The sequence below is a fragment of the Heteronotia binoei genome, chromosome 8 (genome assembly GCF_032191835.1).
Source record: "Heteronotia binoei isolate CCM8104 ecotype False Entrance Well chromosome 8, APGP_CSIRO_Hbin_v1, whole genome shotgun sequence".
NCBI classification, from domain to species: domain Eukaryota; kingdom Metazoa; phylum Chordata; class Lepidosauria; order Squamata; family Gekkonidae; genus Heteronotia; species Heteronotia binoei.
In genome coordinates, this window is record NC_083230.1 from 86568431 (window position 1) to 86591083 (window position 22653).

General features: G+C 42.0%; 1 protein-coding gene across 1 annotated transcript in view; it reads left to right on the forward strand.

The window, feature by feature from the left end:
- The window catches only part of MYH9 (myosin heavy chain 9), a 104530-nt gene that overhangs the window by 57212 nt on the left and 24665 nt on the right, over positions 1–22653 (forward strand). Inside the window, exons 6-17 of the mRNA XM_060245524.1 lie at positions 4589–4681; positions 5014–5077; positions 6085–6183; positions 7746–7889; positions 10665–10760; positions 11917–12035; positions 14195–14347; positions 16235–16408; positions 17915–18088; positions 18922–19036; positions 21692–21885; positions 22211–22332. Coding sequence (XP_060101507.1) covers positions 4589–4681; positions 5014–5077; positions 6085–6183; positions 7746–7889; positions 10665–10760; positions 11917–12035; positions 14195–14347; positions 16235–16408; positions 17915–18088; positions 18922–19036; positions 21692–21885; positions 22211–22332 — 1547 coding nt within the window. The remainder of the gene's footprint in view (positions 1–4588; positions 4682–5013; positions 5078–6084; positions 6184–7745; positions 7890–10664; positions 10761–11916; positions 12036–14194; positions 14348–16234; positions 16409–17914; positions 18089–18921; positions 19037–21691; positions 21886–22210; positions 22333–22653) is intronic.

A 22653-nucleotide genomic window follows, 5' to 3' on the forward strand; every position in this document is an offset into this window, starting at 1 on the left:
AAACCAGTTCACAGTTTGACTTGCACCAGGCTCTTCTTTTTTTACAGATATTCTGTATGGGAGATCACAGTCAATCCCATTTTGCTCACTTATAGACTATGCTTATGGACTTTGCTTTAGCTCTGTTGTAAATAATTTCTCAAGCGTATTGAGTGCGGCACAGCAACATGTCTCTGGAATAGTATACACTACAGCATCTGGTATCCTGCTGTTCTGGCCAGATGGAGTTGGCTGACTTTCTCCAGGCCTTGCAACCTGCCCAGCATACTAGTACTAGCTGTGGGTGCAGGATTCTGAGAAAGGTCAAGAAGGAACAGCCTTTGTACAGACTGTATGTTCCAGCTCCAGACTTTTGTGCCACAGTTAAACAGATGTGGAAATGCTGGCTATCTTTTGTCAACTTTTATAATTAAATCCAGATGGCAAATATATTCCCTATCTAGATAAAATCATGATCTTGATACTTTAAGATGCTGGCATGCTGTCTCTATAAGTTATAGCACTCAACTGTATAGATAATCTGTGCATGGTGTGTCTGTGTGCGTGCACACATTCTAATGAGTGGTTTCTGGACGTAAACAAACAGAGCTTTCTATATGCCAAAATTTGAGAGCTTTTTCCAAGAACTGTCAGTGGCTATACTTAGAAACAGTTTTATGTTCATATTTCATGTTGTTATGATCCAGGAATCTGAATATAGCCATTTCCCCCTTACGTGTGACTACTTTGGGTGACCTGAGCACCCCTTTTCTTTTGGTTAAGAATCAGCTTTAAGAATTAGGAATTTTCAAGGGGCTTTCAAAAGAGCCTTGAAAAGGTCATCTTGCTTGTATGCAGAGGTTGCCGGAAATGGCTCTTTTGTGGATGAACCACATTCTTCCTGTGCATCAGTAATTTGTAATTATAAAGTGGCTTTTTGGAAAAACAACACAACTTTTAGAGAAGGGGTTTCTCAAGAGCAATAGTTAGATGGTGTATTTGGGGGTAAATGGGCTCTGGTTGTGACCTTAGACAAGTATAGGGTCCTGTGCTGTGCTAAATTCCTTGGCTGCTAAAGAGGCGTGGGGTGGAGGATGGTGGGAGAACTGTCAAATGACATTTGGCACTTCTAAAGTTTGCTGGATGTCTTGACCCAGATGACCTAGGCTAGCTGGATTTCATCTGACCTCTGAAGCTTAGTGGGGTTGACCCTGGTTAATACCTGGATGGGAAACCACCAAAGAAGTCTGGGGTTGCTACACAGATGCAGGCAATGGCAAACCACCTCTGAACATCTCTTGCCATGAAAATTCTGCAGGGTCACTATAAGTCAGCTGTTACTTGATGGCACTTTCCACCACCACCCAAGTTTGCTGCTATCAGTGGGCCACCTTGTTGGCAAAGAGCCTCAGTCTTTACTGGCTCCTTTGATTGATTGTCAAAGCTTTCTTTGAGACTGTGAAAATTTAAAACTGTCTTCAGGCACCCTGAGCCCTGCTTCCTTCTAAGCAGCTCTTCAGCAGGCTTGTCAGAAGGGAAGGTTGTTTTAAAGCTCTTTCTGGATCGTGAGAGAAGACTCCCAAGGGTGGTGCTGCTTCTGGTTTCTTTCCTGGAGAGGAAGTCTTTGGAGCTGCTGTGTGGGATGATTTTGAAGATACTGAATATAAAATCTTTTGAAACCATGACAGGCCAAGAGGTCTGTATGTTGCTCCCACACTGAGGCTTGAACAGAATCTGTGGCTGCAACCACACGTATGACCAGCATGGGCATTTTTAAAATGCATGAAGATTTTTTCTAAATTCATATGGGTGGGGCAGCAAAGACTTCCTGGGCCACCCTGAGGGCCAGTATAGATCCAGTGGCTGCCTCTTGGCAAGGATGGAAGAGCAGTTCTTGCCATGCAAATGACAAACTTATTTAATAGTTTTGCCCAAATTTCACTGCTATGCTCTGAAGCCATTTGATTCATGGAGCCATCCTCTGAAGAGAGTTGTTTCTTGCAATTGGGGGTTAGTCCTCTGGCCCTTGCAGGAACTCTGGAATAAATGTGTGAAAATTAGACTGTCCTTAATTTTGAAAATTCTATATACTGCTGCATTAAGAGTTATCACAGTCTAATTTTTGCCCAGTGATTATATATAGTTAAGTCACTATAATCACTATATATAGTGATTATATATAAGCACTTTAGTGATTAAACAGCCAACATTATTATATTTTGCCAAAGCAGATATAGTTAAAGCAGCAACTTTAACTATATATAATCACTTTAGTGGGTTGCCGTTAAAGGTAGGCTTTCAGGTCTGTAGCTGGATGCTGTGGGATGTTGTGTTCTCTCTTTGGGTTGTCAGTGTGGGGCGATCAGGAATAGGATTCCAGCTGTTACCCTCCACACTGAACTTCCAGAAAGGAGATCCCAGGGTTGTTTATAGAACAAGCAGTTTCTGAAGAAGCTCAAAGCAGTGCATCAGAAAAGGGTATGATGTTCAGCCTAGAGTTGCAGTGGCTATCTCAGTATAAAGTTGTACTGAGAAGTTGTGAGCTCATTTAATCAGGTTATTGTTTGGCAGCCAGTTGCTGCTTCAGATGCCTCCCTGGCTGGCTTTTTCAATAGGGATGCAACTGCTTGTGCTGCCTCTGTCTTCAGAAGCGCACCCTCTGCAGCTTGACTGCAACCAGTTCATGTCTTGTGCCAATTCTCTTGTTCATTCTTCAAGTGGAAAAAGTACAGTGACATGAATGCTGGCCGCATAAGACAGCTTGGGCCAACAGTGCCCACATGGCTGTATTGTTAAGCCAAATACTGGATGGTGGCATTGAAATATTTCAGCCGCCGCCGTTTCCTCTAAACACACACCCTTTCTTCAGATCTTGACCTTGCATTGAAGTTGTAAAGTTTCAGTTTGTGACATCACTCATTGCCATAGCAACAGACTGCAGTCTCAAACAAAGGATTAGGACTCCTCTGTAGGATCAAACGGGAGAATCTGGGGAGGGGGAGAAGCTGCTCTACCATACATACATGCGTAACAGCCAGGAAACTCTGCATCGACGACAAAACAAACTTTTAGAGCACAGTGTAATTTTTGGTGCTTCCAGCACAGCTGATGGGGTGGTCTTTGATGGATTGCAGCTGTCCTAGCTTGCATCTTTCCCATGGCACAACAGTCCTCTGTGGCATGAATAAACTTGATTATGATTGTCCTCTTTTTTTTCTGGGTGTGCAGCTTAAGACCAGTAGAAGCTTGTGCTGTTTTCATTCTATATTTTTAAGCCTGAACCCATTAGCTCTTCTAGCAGCAGCAGTCCCTTTGTTTCTCTGGAAACATAAGAAGAGCAATAGCACTGTTTCTCCTGAAAGATGTTAGAGGAGTGTGTGAAATGAGTTTAAATACCATAATGGAGTGCTACAGTTACGTGCAGAGCGCATGGGTTGTCGGCCTCCATTGTCATTTCTCCTGGAAGGACAGTTGTTCTCCAAACAATGAAGATCAATTTCCCCAAAGAAAGTGGCAGGTTTGGAGGCTGGACAGTATGGCTTCATGTCCCGGCTGAGCTCCCTCCCTTCTCCAAGCTACACCTCCAAATCTCCAGGAATTTCCTAACTCCGATTTGCGAATGCTTTTTGTTCCTGATAAAGAACTCCAGGCCAGATGTCAGAGGCATTTATTGAATAAACCATTGAGTTAAAGTTTGGGGCCTCTGTTTTTTGTGGTAATTTCTGCACAGTTTTTCAGAGGGACACATTGAACAGGGGTGAAAATGTAATTTCTCAAGTGATCTCTGATGTCTGAATACTCTTGTTTGCTTTCCTTGTTGCAAGTGGAATAGTCCTTTGTTTATACCAGATTTGATTTTTTTTGGTGGTGTTACAAGGATTCTTTTGGTGGCTTCTCAAGAGAGCAACTGTAGTGTTTCAGAGCATGAGAGAGAAACGTGATGGAAATCTTAAACTGCTCCTTGGGTGATCATAAGCAACCCACCCTTAGCTTGCTTCCTTGTAATATGAGAACTATACTGATATGCTTTACAAGGTTGTTGTAAATGTGAAGAACATGGACTACTTTAAAGATTGTGTAAAACATTAATAACAGTGGAACAAAGGCCTTTCTCTTGCACACCAGTCAGATGGGTGAGACGGGTCTGAACTGTCAGGTTCACACCTTAGTTTGGTTAGCTTCAACAGTATTTTTGTGATTGTAGCAACTGGCAATGCTCTCTGCCTGCCTAAGCAAGATCTACTAAAAGCCGCTGCAAGAAGTGATTTCTGTCTCAATGATGTTTCAAGTGGTAAATGAAGTTTCAGTGCTGATTGGGTGTCCACACAAGTTTGGCATGATTACTGCTGCTTGTTGAAATGAATAGTGAAGGCTGCAGGTTGTGAAGCAAGTTCAGTTTTGTTACTCTGAACTTATTACTTAGAATGGTTCTTTATAGAATTAACAACCACACCTGTAGACGAAAGCCTGTCCTTTTTGTAGGCAGTCCACTGAACTGTGGTGGAAGAGTAAGGCAGGAGTTAAAAGAATCCTTAGCCTGTAGCTTCAGTCTTCCAGAACTGGCTTGACAGTGCTTGGTTGTGTCATCTATTGGCTTCTTTACTCCTAGGGGGAGCTTGAGAGGCAGCTTCTTCAGGCCAACCCTATCCTGGAGGCCTTTGGGAATGCCAAAACAGTTAAGAATGACAACTCTTCACGATTTGTGAGTATAACTCTCATTATAATTGAATAACGCCTGGAGGTTTAAAATCTGCATGTTCTGGTGATGCTGGACACTGCAATATCTATAGCATATAATGCCTAGAAGTATCGTGTAGAAAATAATGCAACCTAAGCCCTTGTTGTTGCTATTCTCTGAAATCTATTTAACTTAAGAGCCTCTCTATGCTATTAAAGGGTAAGTTGATATCCAGTTCCTTTTGATCTGCAGATGTTCCTCATTGGAACAAACTTGGTTTATGTGAGAGTTTGGAAGAATAAAGGTGTGCGTTCATTGCTATTTCGGCTAATGATTCTGGGGTTTTGTTCTCTTAGGGAAAATTTATCAGAATCAACTTTGACGTGAATGGCTATATTGTTGGAGCTAATATTGAGACCTGTATCCTTTGTCAATAAATAAGAGAATCTGAATAAGTTGAGCAAGAAGAAGGGAATCATAAAACATGCGCAGACCATTAAGCAGTCATTGTGGTTTAGGGAAGGAGCTGCCTTTTGAAGAAGCGACTTCTTAAGTGACAGCCTTATTTGAGCAAGAGGCTCACAATGTTAGATGGGTGTGGGTGGCTGAGTTCCTGATTGTCATCGTGCATTTCCAGATACAAATGAGAACTTTTTCTCTCTTCCTGTAGCTGGCACTCTGAAGTATTTGTGATGCAGTTCGGCGGTGCTGCCCACTGTGAAAATTGTGTAACTCAAGAGTGCTGTGGGTGGGATTGCTGAGAGCCATGCTGTGTCTGTCTGTGGAAGAATGCCAAAATACAGTATCTGAGTTTTCCCCCATGCTCACTGCCTTATGTTAGAAATGCGAGACATTTAAGTTCTGTACAGCTGAAATAATGTGCATCTAACCTCATGCTAAAACATTATTTGGGGCATGGTGGTTGTCATAGTAGACTTGAAGAAACATGGGTTCAAATCTCCACAATGCCATCAAACTTACTGAGTGACCTTGGGCCACTTACAGTCTCCCTTTACCCTGAAAGAGAATATAATGAAGGAAGGAGAATTATGGACACCACCCGTCTCCTTGGAAGAAGGGCGGTGTAAACATGGGTAGTTAAGCTGCCTTGCATATTTTGAAAGACTGACTATCTATTTCGCTGGGGGTTGGTGGGAAGATGACAGCTGTAGCGTGATACAAGGTGAGATTAAAATGGACAATAGTTGGGAGAGACTGCAGGGTGTGGAGGCTCTCTTTATAAATCCTGGAATCTTTCCCAAAAATCAGGCCCCCTCCCCCACAAGTACGGCTATTGCATCATTAATGCATCTTGCAGGACAAGGGAGAAGAACCAAGATTTTTAGAAGTTTGGTACCAGATATTATGTACATAGTTTTGTATAGAGAGAAGCACGCCTGGCTGTTTACCCCCTAACTTGAGTGAAGATCTGTTGGAGAAATCACGAGCTATTCGTCAAGCCAAAGAAGAGCGGACATTCCATATCTTCTACTACTTGCTGACTGGGGCAGGAGAGCACCTGAAGAGTGAGTCCTGAATGCATAAGCAGCAGGGTTTATCTTATCATTCAGACATTTGCATACTACGTAACCCTGGCCTGGTACAGCCATCCTGGTTTTATCAGCACCTTTTAAATAACTCCTTTCCTCATATAAATTCCATCTGTCCTTGTGATCTTGTATATGAAGCTGCCACTTTATCTGCATGGATGCTTCATGCTAGTTCAGGCAGTGAGACTCGTCAGGCTGGGAATGTGATGATGCCTGGCATTTTGGGGGTATTGCTAGGAGGAATTTGCTATAGAACTGGAGACTATTTAAGTGAAGAGCCAACTCTGCTGTGTTTAAGGAGAAGGAAGAAGTGTAGTTGCAAACTGGAGAGCCAGTTTGGTGTAGTGGTTAAGTGTGCGGACTCTTATCTGGGAGAACTGGGTTTGAGTCCCTACTCCTCCACTTGCACCTGCTGGAATGGCCTTGGGTCAGCCATAGCTCTGGCAGAAGTTGTCCTTGAAAGGGCAGCTGCTGTGAGAGCCCTCTCCAGCCCCACCCACCTCACAGTGTGTTTGTTGTGGGGGAGGAAGGTAAAGGAGATTGTGAGCCGCTCTGAGACTTTTTGGAGTGGAGGGCAGGATATAAATCCAATATCATCTTCTTCTTCTTCTTCTTCTTCTTGCTTGTTTATACCCTACTGTTGCATGACTTTTGGTAGATCAATGTTTCAATCTTTGGATAAGGAATGAAAACAAACCAGATGAAAGCCTTGTGCAGGTGGAAGCCTGTCTTCCATAAAATATGTGACATTATATTTTAGATCTGTCTGTTACAGTAATAATATTACTGAATCTATAATGCTTGTTTTAGGGCTTGCTAGAGAGGTAGTTCTGGCTAAGAGCCCCACGGTGCAGAGTGGTAAGCTGCAGTATTGCATTCTAAGCTCTGCTCGCAACCTGAGTTTGATCCTGACAGAAGCTGGGTTCAGGTAGCTGGCTCGAGGTTGACTCAGCCTTCCATCCTTCCGAGATTGGTAAAATGAGTACCCAGCTTGCTGGGGGTAAAGTGTAGATGACTGGGGAAGGCAATGGCAAATCACCCCGTAAAAAAGTCTGCCATGAAAATGTGATACAATGTCATCCCAGAATCAGAAATGCCTGGTGCTCACACAGGGGACTACCTTTACCTTTTAGAAGAGTAGTTTATAAACAAGACTATTTAAAAATATGATTCAGGATTAAATTTCTATCTAAGCTGCCGTATTTGTCTTGGAGACTGTAAATGTTAGTCTGCCCTTGAGGTTTGCCTTAAACCAGTATTTCCTAACCTTTCTGAGTATGAGGGCACTTTTTTAACATCTAAAAATTTCATTGACGCCTCTCTTCCTCACATTATAATAGTTGTCCTACTAATATAGGTTGATTGAGAAAATACATAAGGACAGAAAGATCAAAATAACAATGCTTAGTTCAAAGATGGATTTCCAGACCCCTTGCAATAACTCTGGCTTCCTGGTCCCTGACCACTACCACCCCAGTTTGGGGAACACTGCCTTAAACAATATCTGCAATAATGATTTAAATTTTCTCTCTTTGAAGATGACTTGCTGTTGGAGCCATACAACAAGTATCGCTTCCTTTCCAATGGACATGTTACAATCCCAGGTCAACAGGATAAGGACATGTTTCAGGATACCATGGAAGCAATGAGGATCATGGGCATTCCAGATGATGAACAGATGGGTATGAAACTGTTTACATGCCAGTCAACTTCATGGGGTGCTCCCAAAATTTTAGTGTTTGGGAGAAAAATCTATCTCTATCCACTTGTTCTTATGCATAATTTCCTAAATTTCTGTTGCTTCTCCTTTCACTTCTGCTTTTTCTAAACTGGAAAGCCCAAGGTACTTTAGCTTTTCTTCATAGAAAAAGTATGCTGACACCTTAATCATACTGGTTGCCCTCTTCTATGATTTTCTAGCTTTGCAATATTCTTTTTGAGAGATGGTGACAGAGAACTATACACAACTGTTGAAATGAAGATCTGTATAAGAGGTATTATGATACTGGTAGTTTTATTTTCAGTTTCTTTGCTTATGATTCCCAGCACAGCATTTCCCTCTTTCACCACTGCCAAACACTGAGTCAATATTTTCATTCTACTACAGCCCCAATATATTTTTATCAGTCTTGACCAACTCAGAAAGAATATATTTGAAACAAGTTTTCCTGCTCCAGTGTGCATCATCTTACACTTAATCAGCAGTGAACTTCATCTGCCTAATCGTTGCCCGCTCACCCAGTTCAGAAAGATCTTCTGCAGTTTTTCATTTTGCCTTGGTTTTCAGTACCCTGAATAATTTGGCATCATCTTCGAACTTGGCCACTGGACTACCCATCCCCACCCCCAATTCTAAATCATTTATTAACAAGTTAAATAGTGCTGGTGCCTGTGGGACCCTACTGCTCACTTTCTCCATTGCAAGAATTATCCCATTTATTCATACTCTAGACTTCCTGCCATTTAACCAGTTCTTATTCCATAAGAGAACCTGTTCTCTTATACCATTACTGCTAAGCTTATTTGCGAGTGTTGCAGTAACCTGGGCAAAAGTCTTTGAGAAGGCCAAGTACATGTTGTTTACTGGATCACCCTTGTCCAGATGTTTGCTGATGTTCTCAAAGAATACAAAAAAGTTGCTAAGGCAGGACTCCCTTTGCAGAAGCCATGCTGATTTTTCCTCATCAAGCTTTTTGTTCTTCTGTATGCTTAATAATTCTACTTTTAATTACAGTTCTTAGTAATTTGACTGGGACGGATGTTAGGCTAACTGTCCTGTAATTTTCAGGCTCCCTTCTAGACAGCTTTTTAAAAATTGTGTAAGGTTTGTTACTTTGCAGTCTTCCATTTTGTAAGTCTTTTTTACCCCTTTGCTCCACTTGCCTACTTGGCTAAATCCCCTGCTCTAATATGCATGAATATCCAAAATAGGATATCAAGGTGGTCTGCTGAGTAATTGGTAAATGAGCCCAAAGTGCCTCTGCTTCCCAGCTTCATCTACAAAGTACCTTCAATATAATATGTATAGCATGTGAACAAAAAACATCTGGGAGCCAGCTGGTTTGAAAGTCTGATTAGGCTAAAGGATTTAAACCTTCTAAACAGTTTCTATTTAAAAAGGGATAATAAAAGTAACCTTTTGGCTGGAAAGTTTTTTCACCTGATTTGACAAACCGACAGTGGGAATGTATGGCATTTCCTTCACTTTTGGAATGGTTTGTTGAGACTGTTCTGAACATGCAAGCTGAATTTAAGATGCTGAGTGAACAGACTCTTGCAAGGGTCACTGACACTTCATATGAGATGACCTAGAGGTCTGGATTGCCCCTAGATATGGATATTGGTTCATTACATGGGCTGATAGCTACAAAGGCAATATTGCAGTGTAGCTTCTGATTTGGTGCTTGAAGGCCATAGGATGCTGATTGATTCTAGTATTTAGCTCCCTCATGTGTATAGAGGTAGTTGCACTGCTCACAGTGACATTACAGAAATTGATTTTTTCCCCTAGGTAACCGTTTTTAGTATTTGTAATAAACCAGAGTCCCTGCAAGTAATTCTTGTATATTTGTGAGCATGCACACATGCGTGTATGTGTAAGTGTGCACCTGGAAGTCATAATTACTGGGGGCCTGGAGGCTATTCAGGGAGGTGACTGAATAAAACCTGCTGCTGACTTCTGGTATTCCAAGGAGGTCTTCCATTCAAGTACTTGCTAGAGTACTTGTTGATCCTGCTTAGTTTCTGAGATCTAACGAGATCAGGCTTGTCTGGGTTACCCAGGTCAGAGCCTTGCAAATCATTCTTGCGTCAAGGGTTGGCTGCTTTCTGCTATCTATGCTAGCTGTATTGACCCTTGCTTCCATTAAGGTGGGCATCATCTGACTTCACATGTAAACTGTTGTAAGTTGGTGGCCCAGAAAGGAGTGCCTTGACTATGGGTGTCTCTAGTGTCTCCACTTCTTTTAATAAAGTGTTACTGTGGTCCTATAGTAACATCTACCATATTGTACTTTTAAAGCTTAGGACCTTGAAAAAACATCATGCATGTGCAGCATAAGGAGTGCTGCTGGTGGGTGCACGACACAGAGAACTTGTATGACCCACAGCAGCCATGTGAGATGCAGTAGCTGAACAACTTGTGCAACTTTGCAGTGCACACCACTCCTGGTTCTAGTGGAATGCATTTTAAAGCTAGGCAAGAAGTAGTAAAGTCACTCTGAACTGCATGCTCTGCAATGGGGTCTGTGAAACTAAATACTGTAGAAGTGAGAGCTGGGCATTCTTTGCCTTGCCTTGCAGAAGAACAAACTGGGTAAGAATAAACTGCTCCCTGTGTGATATCCAAGTGCCTTTTCTTTAGTAATTGCTGTTGTACAGTGAAACTAACAGGAGACAACCACTTGTGCCAAATCATTCCTTGAGTGATTTTTGGTGACCTTGTTTTTTTCTTTCAGGTCTCTTAAGGGTTATCTCTGGAGTTCTTCAGCTTGGCAACATTGTCTTTAAGAAGGAACGTAACACAGACCAGGCTTCCATGCCAGACAATACAGGTAAAGAAATGCCTTTAGGTATGAGCTGGAAAACAAGGTTTCTTCTTCCCCAAAGAAGCTCATGTCTTAAAATGTATGCATGTGATGGAGGCAGAACTGAGTCTGACATGTGCCATAGTGGAGTTGATGCAGCCCCCCTCTGGTGTAAACTGCTGACTAGCAATGTGTCTGCTTGTGAGACCTCTAGAGTAATCAGTGGTGGTGCCTCCTGGTGGCAGATATATTATCTGTGTATATTGACTCATCCGTTCTTTAGTTGCAGTCACTTGTGAGTAGATGTGTTAATGTGCCAAGCAGATGCTGAATGAGGGAATCACCAGAACTTGGGTCCTGTCATAGGAGTCAAAATGTGTTTAGAATATGGTAGTTACTGCTTGTGGAACCTGCCTTTACTCCCAGGTTGGGCCTGAAACAAATGTAGGTGGAGTTAGTTTAAATATCACTTTTAGATCTAATTTCAAGCATGAAATTCCTGACTTCTGGGATTTGAACTGGGTCAGACTGTTAAGCATATTGAAGTGACAGACACCAGTGTTCCAGAAATTTCAAACCAGAAGGGATTAGTAACTTTTGATTCATAGTTGACTGAATCTGAAATTGGTCTTGATATTTGTTTTCGGTTTGCGTAAGCATTAAAGTCAAAGAGGTGGGAATGGATGATGCATTTTCAGCTGTAAAAGGGCACGATTGTTCTTGTCTGTCCCTAGAAAGTACATACTTAAGGAGATTGAGTGAATACTGGAATGCATGAAATTCTGAGTAGCTAACTGGAAACTCTTGGAAGACTATTGGGATGGAGGAAGCCTTTATTAAAGTGACGTCAGAGCTTAAACTGTCTCAAATGTTTGTAATAAAGGTCACTTTGATTGCATGGGTTTCTTGCCAGTAAAAGTAGCCAGAGACTACTGACGTCCTTTCTTGAAACCCTGGATTCTTGTGTTCACATATGTTGATTATCACCATTATGTTTCCTTGGAAAATGACACATCAAAATGAATACCAGCATTTTCAGTTCTTCCTCTGCCACAGGTGTGCTGTTTGTTGAGAAGCTGTTGTGTTCCATTACTTGACATTTTGCTAGAAATACTGCCTTACATTTCACACTGAAAATGGAGATGAAAATCCTGAACACTTTTGCTCTTGTCTTCCATTGTAGCTGCTCAGAAAGTTTCTCATCTTCTGGGTATCAATGTGACTGATTTCACCAGAGGAATCCTCACCCCTCGCATCAAAGTGGGACGGGACTATGTCCAAAAGGCTCAAACTAAAGAGCAGGTGTGTAGAAGTTTGTATTTTCTGCTTTTTGTCTAACACAGAACTTAAGGCCGCTTCAATAGGGCTTGCAGGGGTTCCTCATCCAGGTGGTGACCTGCTTAGCTTTAGCAAGGTTGCTGCATTGTGTGTCTCCCTAACATATCTTGGAACTCACCAAAGGAAAATAAGCTGTTCCTTGCAGAAGTGATAGGTTGTATGGATCTGTAATGGTTCTGAGGCAAGGCAAACGATGTATGGCCATCACCCTAGAAATTCTGATGGTTTTACAAGCTGTATGAGACGATACTGTAATTCTTCCCAGAACCCCAATGGGCTTAAGAAGAGTCTTAAAGGCTTTTAGCCAACTCTGCAGGGAAGAACACTTAATAATAAATTACCAAAAAGGAAAGGGATGGCCTTCAGTAAAAAACCTAAATGAAGGGAATGGAGTATTAATGGACAGAAGATTGAGCAAGTCATTAGTTTCAAATATCTAGGCATGATTATTCAAGAATCTGTTGTATGCTCACAATGAGCTCTCAATGCAACAGAAATAGGACAAAAGTCAGCCCAAGCTATAGCCAAATTTTCATGCACCAAGGGAGTGCAATTCATTCCAGCAGCCCGCAAACTTTACAGGGTCGAAACATTAGCTTGACTCCTGTACGGAACTCTGTTGGGGTCCGCATAATCCTATTTCATTCCCTTAGAACAAGTACAAACAAAATTCTTAAGAACAATTCTTCAGCTGCCCAGATGGGTCTCAAATACAAATCTGAAACTGGAGACAGTTTCGACTAGGGTGTGCTTAGCCTCCATCAATCTATGGCTGGAATTAAACCTTGCCCGTAAGGGGTTAACTCTCCCTTATTCTTAGTGACAGCTTTCAATCTGCATGGGGAAAGGCAGTAATCAGTAACATAGCAAACATGAGATTTTTCTCCTTACTTGATCTTGAAAATGAGACTTGAGCAAGCAAAAGCTTTGATAAAGCAAAGGACATCAAGCAGCAGTGTGATGTAGTGAGGTCGCCAGCCTTTCTAGCTTCACAGTGAGTCAGATACGCAGTCGCCCCAGCAGAATACCTGTTTCATTTGGAGAACCCAAGCCATCAGAGGGTGTTCACTCTCACTAGATGGCAAGCCCTTTGAACAGCAGTAGTATTGGGGTGATATAAAAGATTCCTTTGACTGAAAGATTATGTCCCTGTGGCAGTGGCGAGATAGAAACAATGGAACACATCCTCCTTTTCTGCCCTTTTCATCAAACAAATCACTCAAAGTATATCCCCCCCCCCCCCCCCCAGTGTTCAAATTCGGGATTTGTTAAAATGCTGCTTCTGGGAGAAAACCTGCAGGTGACAGCACTTGGTTTAAAATTCTGTGCGCGCGTGTGTGTACACATACATACACATATATAGATATTTCATAAATTTTAAGCCCTAAGGTTAAAATCCTTCTTAAAATATAGCCCTATGTACTACTGGAATGTTATTTACAATTCTTATACAAAGTTTATTACAGTATTATCTGAATTTTTAAATGATTCTAGGCGATGAGTATGCTATATTTTATTCTGTGTTTCATGCTGGTGTAATAAATGACTTTGACTTTACAAGCTGCATGAAGACAAATTAACATCTTTAAAGACTGAATTACCAACTAGTCTTAACTAGATGCTTATGCGAAGCTGCTACTTCCATATGGCTGCAAAGCAGAAAGTAGCAATTGTTAAGCTACAGAGCATCTTGGGACTTGTCTGGGTACCTGCCAAGAAGTAAACAGTGAGACATGCTGTCAGCATGTCCCCCCAACAATGCTCTGTATTCATAGTCCTTTCTCTGTAATGAAAGCTTCTTGAGATGAAAGTAAGAACTTGCTTGATGTACCCAGATGTCTTCACCCTGCTTTTCATAAGCTGATTCTAGGATGCGATGCTTTAAACAAACTCAACATATTTCTTTTAGACCAGAGGGAATGTCTCACTTTCTGCTTGAGGCCTGTCTAGTAATATTTAGTGGCCCCTTATATTACTGTGTAAATGAGAGCATGTTAGAAATAATTCTTAGGTGGTTTTTTAAGGATTGTTCCCATATCTCCAACCTTAGATTATGCAGTTTGTCCATGTATTCTGAGACAGCTAGTTTGGGTTTTGTATGTGACTTCCCCTCTGTTTTGCAGGCTGACTTTGCCATTGAGGCGCTGGCTAAAGCCACTTATGAACGCATGTTCCGTTGGCTGGTGATGCGCATCAACAAAGCACTGGACAAGACAAAGAGACAAGGAGCATCTTTCATAGGAATCCTTGACATTGCTGGTTTTGAAATCTTTGAGGTAAGTGAAATTTGTTTATTCACTCCATTTATATCTCACTCCTCTCCTCAGTGGGGACCCAAAATGGCTTACAAACATTCTCCCCTTCTCTGTTTTTATCCTCACAAAAACCCTGTGAGGAGAATTTGTGTCTGGCCCATGGTCACGCAGGAAGCTCCCATGACAGAGTGGGGATTTGAACCTGGGTCTCCCAGTTTTTAGTCTTGACACTCTAATCACTGTACCACACTGGCTCTTTAAAAAGCATCTTTTAATTCCAGCATGTTTTGTCTGGAATATCTGGAAGACATCTTGATTTTTTTTTCTTACGCAGATTAAACTAGATTTTGTAAAAGTTCAGATCACCTAACCAGAACTTCCCTTTCTAGATGTCTTTTTTCATCAAATTACATTCTCTATAATATTCCTAAGTGTGTTGAGATATTGGGCCTGATCTGAACCTTGGTCTCCCCAGTACTAACACTTTTCTGATCACTACACCACACTAGCCGATAGGACAATATGTTTGTGTATTTTCCCAGTGATAGCCCTTGGCAGCATTATATTCCCGCTAATTCTAATTAAAAGCAGAAGATTGCCATGTTGGCTGGAGGGCCAGTGTGGTAAGTGGAGTATTGGACTAAGTATTCCACTAAGAAGACCTGGGTTCAAATCTCAGTCTAGCCACATAGGTGAGGGAGGTAATCTTGGTCCATGGCTGCCTCTTAGTTTTATTTTGGAACACGTTAGAGGAAGGGCATAATGATGAACTCAATAAAATAAAGTAGAAAATGTGTTAGTATTTATGCATATAAGGAAAGTATGCTTCAAATGGCCATGTTGGGGAAGTTGACAGTTTAATTGGATGAGCCCCTTTGAAGAATGTTGCCAAGAAGCAAACTTCCTGTTATTGCCTGGTGGAGGGGCAGCTAGTATTAAGAACAGTTTTTTGTTGGGCAGTGAAGATGGTATCCTTAAGCAGAGTGAAAAATAAGACTAAGGCCATGAGCCTTGATGTGGGGCATACTAAGGAGCTTTATGGACTGGAGGAAGCCGTGGCTGAAGGAAGGGAAGGAGTGGCTGTTGCCTTTCCTTAGCAGTAGTTCAGCCGGGGAGGAGATCCCAGTGGGGCCCAGGCAACACCCCTTCGAGGTGGATATCCTTTTCAGTGAAAAGAGATCAAGCCTCACTTAACATTTTTTTTGTCCCATATTGTTCAAAGCAGGGCCAGAATTTTTGTGGAGGAGAAATTAATTGTGGATTAAAATTTAAATTTGCAACATTGGACTTGACCTGATCTTGGTACCCTTATCCCCCCCTCAAAACTAAACATATAGGGACTTTGACAGTCGAATTCATCCAAAACAATTTAATGCTTTGAGAATAAAGCAAAATTTCAATTTCAATGTGAATTTCACAATAAGGTAGCCTTTGCCCATCAAGTAAAAAATTAGCAGGCTTGGTTGGAGTGTTAAAGATCTGCCGAGCTATATGCAGAAATGCATTTTGTATCAAGAATGGTGTATGTCTACAGCATACCCACTCTCTTCCTTAAAAGCATTCTAAAAGACAAAATATTTCACTGGATTTTTATTTAGTACTCCCCAAACTTCCATTTTTTCCCATTGAAAAAACTGAAAGAAAGCCTTGGGAGGAAAGGGGGGGGGGCGGTTGTCCCAAATTTTCCTGTTTTCTTTCTGAGCCCTCACATCTTTTATGCTGTTTCAGCGGCTTTGGGTTGATCCACTAAGTACATAAAGAGTAATGCTTTCAAGAGGTGCGGGGAATCTGAGATGGGAAAAAACCCGAATTGCTGTTAAAAGCAGGTTAACAAAAGTTTAACCCTTTGGAGGACAGCAGCTGGCACTTGGCCTTGTGCTCTAATGGCTACTTTTTATTTCCTAATAGCTGAATTCATTTGAGCAGTTATGCATAAACTACACAAATGAGAAGTTGCAGCAACTCTTCAACCACACCATGTTCATCCTGGAGCAAGAAGAATACCAGCGTGAGGGCATAGAATGGAACTTCATTGACTTTGGCCTGGACTTGCAGCCCTGCATTGATCTTATAGAAAAACCGGTGAGTGATTCCTGCATCCTGTTTGCAGAGAATAGCTCCAGTGCTGAGCTGAGCCCATTGTGCATGCCTATTTTGGTGTATATTAAACACTTGTAAACTACTTTGCACGGTAGGTAGGGTGTGAATATGGTGGCTGCAAAACTCAGTCCTTCAAGTGGTGTGTTGCATCCTACCAGCCATTCTGCTTGGTCCTGCTCAATTCCATTTCACACTGGTTTTGTTCAGAATCAGCAGATACTATAATCCGTAGCATAACCTTCCTGGTGGTGAGAAGGGCCTTCTGATTCCTTTCTCATCAGCAGAGAAGCTGGCAAAAATTACTGTTGTGTGTAAAAGAACTGGTGTGTAAAAGAACAAGGATCTAGAACTGGGGTATTAAGATTGCTGCTTGTGGTTTTGGGGCTGCATCATTTCCATCACTGCTTGCATGGAAGTGTAAGTCCTGTTGAACTTGTTTCCAAAGAACAATACTTAAACTGTGGCCAAGAACGGACGTGGTTTCTGAAAAATACCCACCTCTTCAGGGTTTCTATTTGGTGAGAGAACAGAAGCTCCAGGGTTTTTCTTCTAAGTGCCATCCCTCGACCTCCAGGAAGGAGAAACAGTGGCTGCCTGCTTTGCTTCCCTGTTACCCTTCCGCTACTGTTGCAGATGTGTTTGAGTCGTTAGCTTGCTTATGTTTTACAAGATGACATCAGCAAATGTTGGTGCAGTTCAGGCAGCATCCAGAGCTAACTCTGATTCAAAGAACCTTTAGCACCACAGCTTGTCCCAGTCTCCATTTGATCCTCTGCTGAGATGGGACCCAGATGAACAGTGCAGAACAGCAGCTGATAGCAGACGGGTGTCTTCCACATTGTCTCTGCCACTGCCTCAGTCCACTATGCTAGAGGCAAGCTTGGCCAGGTACAATGGATCAGGACCAGTGAGGAGCACTACTTAGGCTGGAAATGGCAGTGGTGGCACTTCACTCAGCTGTTCTCAGATTGGGGGTTCTGTGCAAGACAGTATTGTTCTGTTAACCTGGTTGGACTTGCACATAAGTCGCTCAGAGCTTTGGGTTTATCAGAGAGAGAGAGATATGCTTGACCAGCCCCTGTATTTGAAATTTCAGGGCTGCTTTTTAAAACATGTATAGTCACTGCAATCTGGGCCCCATTAACTGCTCAAAACTTTAGTTGATGCGGTCCTGGAATGAAGCTGAGTACTCCTAAATTCGGTCCATGAAGGTGGTGGTCTTTTATGCCTGGTCTTCTTTAAAGATAAACCAAAACTAGTAAGTGTGACTTCCACAGCATCTAAACTAGACCTGTCTTTTGAATTTGCTGAATTCAAGCAACTCTTTTTTCAGTAATGTTTTCACAGTGTTCTTTGAAGTTGCCTGTCTAGAAAGCTGTTCCATGCTAAGCCTGACTTGCAAGGAATAGCGTTATGTTTCCTCGTCTGCTTGCTTTTGATGCACTTAACTTTGGCAAAAGTTCTGACGTTTAGCTGTTTTGTACGCAGGCTGGTCCCCCAGGCATACTGGCCCTGCTGGATGAAGAGTGCTGGTTCCCAAAGGCTACTGATAAAAGCTTTGTGGAAAAAGTGGTGCAGGAGCAAGGCAGCCATCCTAAATTCCAGAAGCCAAAGCAGCTGAAAGATAAAGCTGACTTCTGCATTATACATTATGCTGGCAAGGTAAGTGTGCAGGGCGGCAACATGAAGAAACAAATAAGAATGCAACTGAACAGTCAGAAAGCAGCTCTAGTGACCTGGGGATGTTTTCCAGTTTACCAGAATAAATTGCTGTGTACTATTCTGTCCCATAGCCAGAAAGGAAACCTGTAGCTATGAGAACCTGTTGCTTCCATAAAGATCTGATTTTGTAGGCTTTGATGGAGAGTTTTGCCATAACACAAGGCATTAAATTGTCAGTCTTTTCCCATGCTAACAGTCTGTATTGGTCAGCTGGCATTTTTTAGGGGCCCTGGATAACGTGCAGAGTTTTCAGAATTGGATTCTACTTGAAAGGAATCTTAACTTTGGTCAACAGTCTGCATAGCAGGCAATCTGAAGTTTTTTTTTTAGTATTGGGTGCAGTTTAGCATCAGACCTTGATGTGTGAAGTATATTGGCACCAAACCAGATTAAGCATAGGGAGATTTATGTCTTGTTTTAGTTGTAATCAGTCTCATAGTAATATGAATTCTCTCCGAGCTTCTGTTTGTCCCGTGGAGTCACACAGAGGGAGTCAGTTTCCCTTGTTCTAACAGCAGCTCTAAAAATTAGGTGCGACGTAATTAGCATTGTGAGGGAGGGTGTCAAATGAAGGGGAAATATTTAAAATGTATGTTAATACTGCAGCCTAACTTTGACTCCCCCATACACACATTGCTTATATTTGCTGGGAGGAGGGAGTAGCAGCAGCTTTCAGGGAGTTCTTTGTCCTGAGTCTTACCTACTTTAGCCCATAGGCAATACATGCCGTGCAGCCTTTCATATCCAGTATTTGTTGCTAATTCTTTCTCCAGGTTGATTACAAAGCAGATGAGTGGCTCATGAAGAACATGGATCCTCTTAACGATAACGTTGCTACCCTCCTGCACCAATCCTCTGATAAGTTTGTGTCTGAACTGTGGAAAGATGGTATGTAATGGGATTCCTTATCTGTTTTGAAAGCTCTTAATCTATCAGGTGTCTGAAGATAATGGATGTCTGTCCTTCTTCCAGCCTTTAAAATAATAATGATCAACATGGTCCAAAACTTGTAGTTGCATAATGCTTCCTCTTTATATTTAGGAAAATTCTCTCCCACTGCTGTAGTTGTGTCTCTTTCTGAATGGCTTTCTCAAGGCAGGATCCCAGAATAAAATTCAAATAGGAGTACCCTGTGTACTTGGCATATCCAGATGTGAGAGTTAATTAGGTGAAACTGAACCCTCCAAGGATTTTTTTTTTGCTTGCTCCAGTGCCATTAGGTGTCTTGCACACTAGGTTATCTGTTGCTTTGAATCTTACTTTCTCTTTTGTCTTGGGTTTTTCTTTGACGTCTCTGTTGCAGAGATGCAGAACATTCAGAGAGCCTATTTCTATCGACAGTTTCCTATTCTTCATCTAGAACCAGGTGACTGAGAAACCGGCTGTTGTGTCGTGTGTGATTTCCTTCTAGAGCCATGCAAGAAATGCTTCCATTAATTCTTATTTTCCCCTCTTATTGTTCCTGCTTGTTTGTCTCAGTCCTTCTGCTGTATGCTCGTAGACGATTAGGATTACGGGGGGAAAAGATTTTTTAACCAAAATGGGGTTACACAGGTACAATGTCAGGCCATATGTGGATGGTACTGGTTTAAAGGTTTATGAGAATAGCTTTCCCTTCTCCAATTATTCAGTGCTGTCTTAAACATATGAACCCAGTGGGTTTCAGAACTGGTGTTTAAAGTTAGGCCTAAGTCTGGTAGTGGTGTTATTGGAGCTGCTGGCCAGAAAGGTCACTTGTGGCTGTAGCATGGCTGTTCTGTACATAAAGGATGATGATTAGGCTCTCTAGTAGCTAAAGCTAGAGCCTTCTTCATTGGTCAAGAAGATGCAGCTGATTGTCTTTGAGGCTTTTGTTCTTACTTTGCTGCCTGATTGCAAGTATTTATTAAGCCATTTAAGAGGATTTACTTTCTAGTCTTTAATGATCTTTGAGAACTTTTTCTTATCTCATTCAGAAATGCATCTTCTGTCTATCTGAAATAGTCCTGACTCCAGTGAATAGTTACTTTTGGGGGGAGAAGCAGCATCCTAATTCTTGACCATATTGTCAATAATTATCTTGTCTCTCTGTCCCTAGTTGAGTCCTGCAGGTTGATAGTTTTCTTTGAGAACAGCTAATGTCTTTTTAAAGCCTTGGATGATTCAAAGTAGTTGTAGTCCAAGAGAGAGTGGCTGGGTTGGCTGCTGTCAGGCAAGTGGTAGGCTACAAAAATCTGACCTGTCTCAAACAGTTCAATGGCCGTTTGTACTGGGGAGTTGCCATATATCAGTGCTGAACTCCCTTTGCATTGCGTCACTAACTAGGCAAGCTATTTCAATTAAAATGCAGAGCCAGTTCATTGCAAGTCACTTGGCAGAGGCTTCCTAAGCTCTAGTATCTGGAATAAACCAGACTCTTTGAAATGTGTAAGTGCTTCCACATGGGGGTGATTCCCCGTTTGGCTCTCACTGCTTCTGCATGGGGATTTTCTCTGTGCTTTCCTCCCATGCCTGCTATCTTCCCCCACACCTCCAGCGGGCTTTTGCTAGTCAGTAGTAGGTACATCACTGTACTATAGCAATTTATCTGTTACCAGTTTCTTTTAAAAAGGCAGAAAGCTTACAAGAAATGGGGGATTGGTAGGGATTGCAAGTACAAGAAGAAATGAGAAAGAAATGGTGGTAGGGACGGGCAGGGAAATTTCACACCTTCCTGTCCCTACATTCGCCAAACCAACTTTGAGTAATATTCTTAAAGAGAGATCCTACTAAAGCATGCCTGGGATCCTGCAGAGGAGACAGGGAAAACTTGGAAGATGGATGACTGCCCGATAGTACTGTGCAAAAGCTCAAAAGAAATGTATTGTTGGGATTAGGTCATAGAGCCAAGAGCTCAGTATACAAGTAACATGTGCATGCGAGGGAGAATAAGCATCTCTTCTGAACAGTTTAGGGATATTTACTGCATTTGTAGTGAAAAGTGGATTTTGAAATAGTTTGGGATTCATTGCTCCTATGTTCCTATTCTACACCAGGCTTGAACAAACAGAATTTTTAAAAAGGTGGCTCATTCAGCAGCATCTCTGCAAATATGTCAGTGACAAGGCCTTGTTTGCTAGTCACCTGCTCTTAACTGTGACTTGAATGATGCTATCGCTTCAGTCAGTAGCATGTAAAACATGTTCTCAGGTTGAATTTTTAGGGACTAGCAAGAAAACATCATCATCTTCCTGGTTGGCATGCAAAATATGAGAGTGAATATTTGCTAACTCGAACCAGTTGTGCCAGTTTCATTTTTCTCTTTGGCATAGAAATTGCTGTTTGAGCTGCCAGGATCTGTCAGGCATGAGATGGATCCTAGCCCTAGTAGTTGGTGGCTGCTTCTCACCCCCCATTTCTGTTGTTGTCCCAATACAATAACAAACTGGACTTCTGCGTCTGTGTAGCAATGAAGCAAATGGATCCTGCCAGTTCCTCTCTTTATCCTGTTCTTTCCGAATGTGTTATGCATTGTCTTCTGTAGCCTAGGTGAGAAAATGTAACTATCTCACACGTTCCCTCTAGTTGACCGCATAGTTGGGCTGGATCAAGTGGCTGGCATGTCAGATACAGCACTGCCTGGAGCATTTAAGACCAGGAAGGGCATGTTCCGAACAGTGGGCCAGCTGTACAAAGAACAGTTGGCCAAGCTGATGGCTACCCTGAGGAACACCAACCCCAACTTCGTCCGTTGCATTATCCCCAACCATGAAAAGAAGGTAGGTGCAATCTCTTGCACATCAACATGGTGCTGTACATTTCCTGTGCTTTGCAAATAACTTAAAAGTGATTCTGAAGATCAAATTAAGAACTTGCCTCCTTTGTAGAGGTTGAGGCCTGAGATAGCAGACTTTTAATTATATATATATATATACACACACACACACACATACATACATACATACGCACCGTTTGTAGCATTCAAAAGCATTCTTGTTTCAGGCACAAACTCTTGACTTAAAGAAGCTTGTGAAAGTTTTTCTAAAAGATCAGCATGACTGTTGTGCCAGGATTCTGTAACAAGAACCTGTCTGTCTTCCTCAGGCTGGGAAACTAGACCCACACCTAGTCTTGGATCAGCTCCGTTGCAATGGAGTACTGGAAGGAATTCGTATCTGCAGGCAAGGCTTCCCCAACAGAGTGGTCTTCCAGGAGTTCAGACAAAGGTAAAGCTCAGCAGTGACTTCTGTCTGTTCTGAATTTGTACCCATGGTTCTCTTAGACAGGCAAAGGTCTGTGCCTGTAGCTAAAGTTAGTAAACAGTCCATTCTTAGTAGGTAGCTTAATTGACAGATAGTGAAACAGGAAATCTTTCTCCAACCACCACACTGAAAAATTCTTCATTACTATTCAGCAACTAGTTTTGTGGAGTTTTATCTGCCCTTGAATGTGAGCCAAGGTCTTACCTCTAAAGCAGCCTGTTGGCAAACCCTGTCCATGCCATGCTCTTGTGTTCACAGGTAGAACTTCAGTTTGGCCCCCAGTGT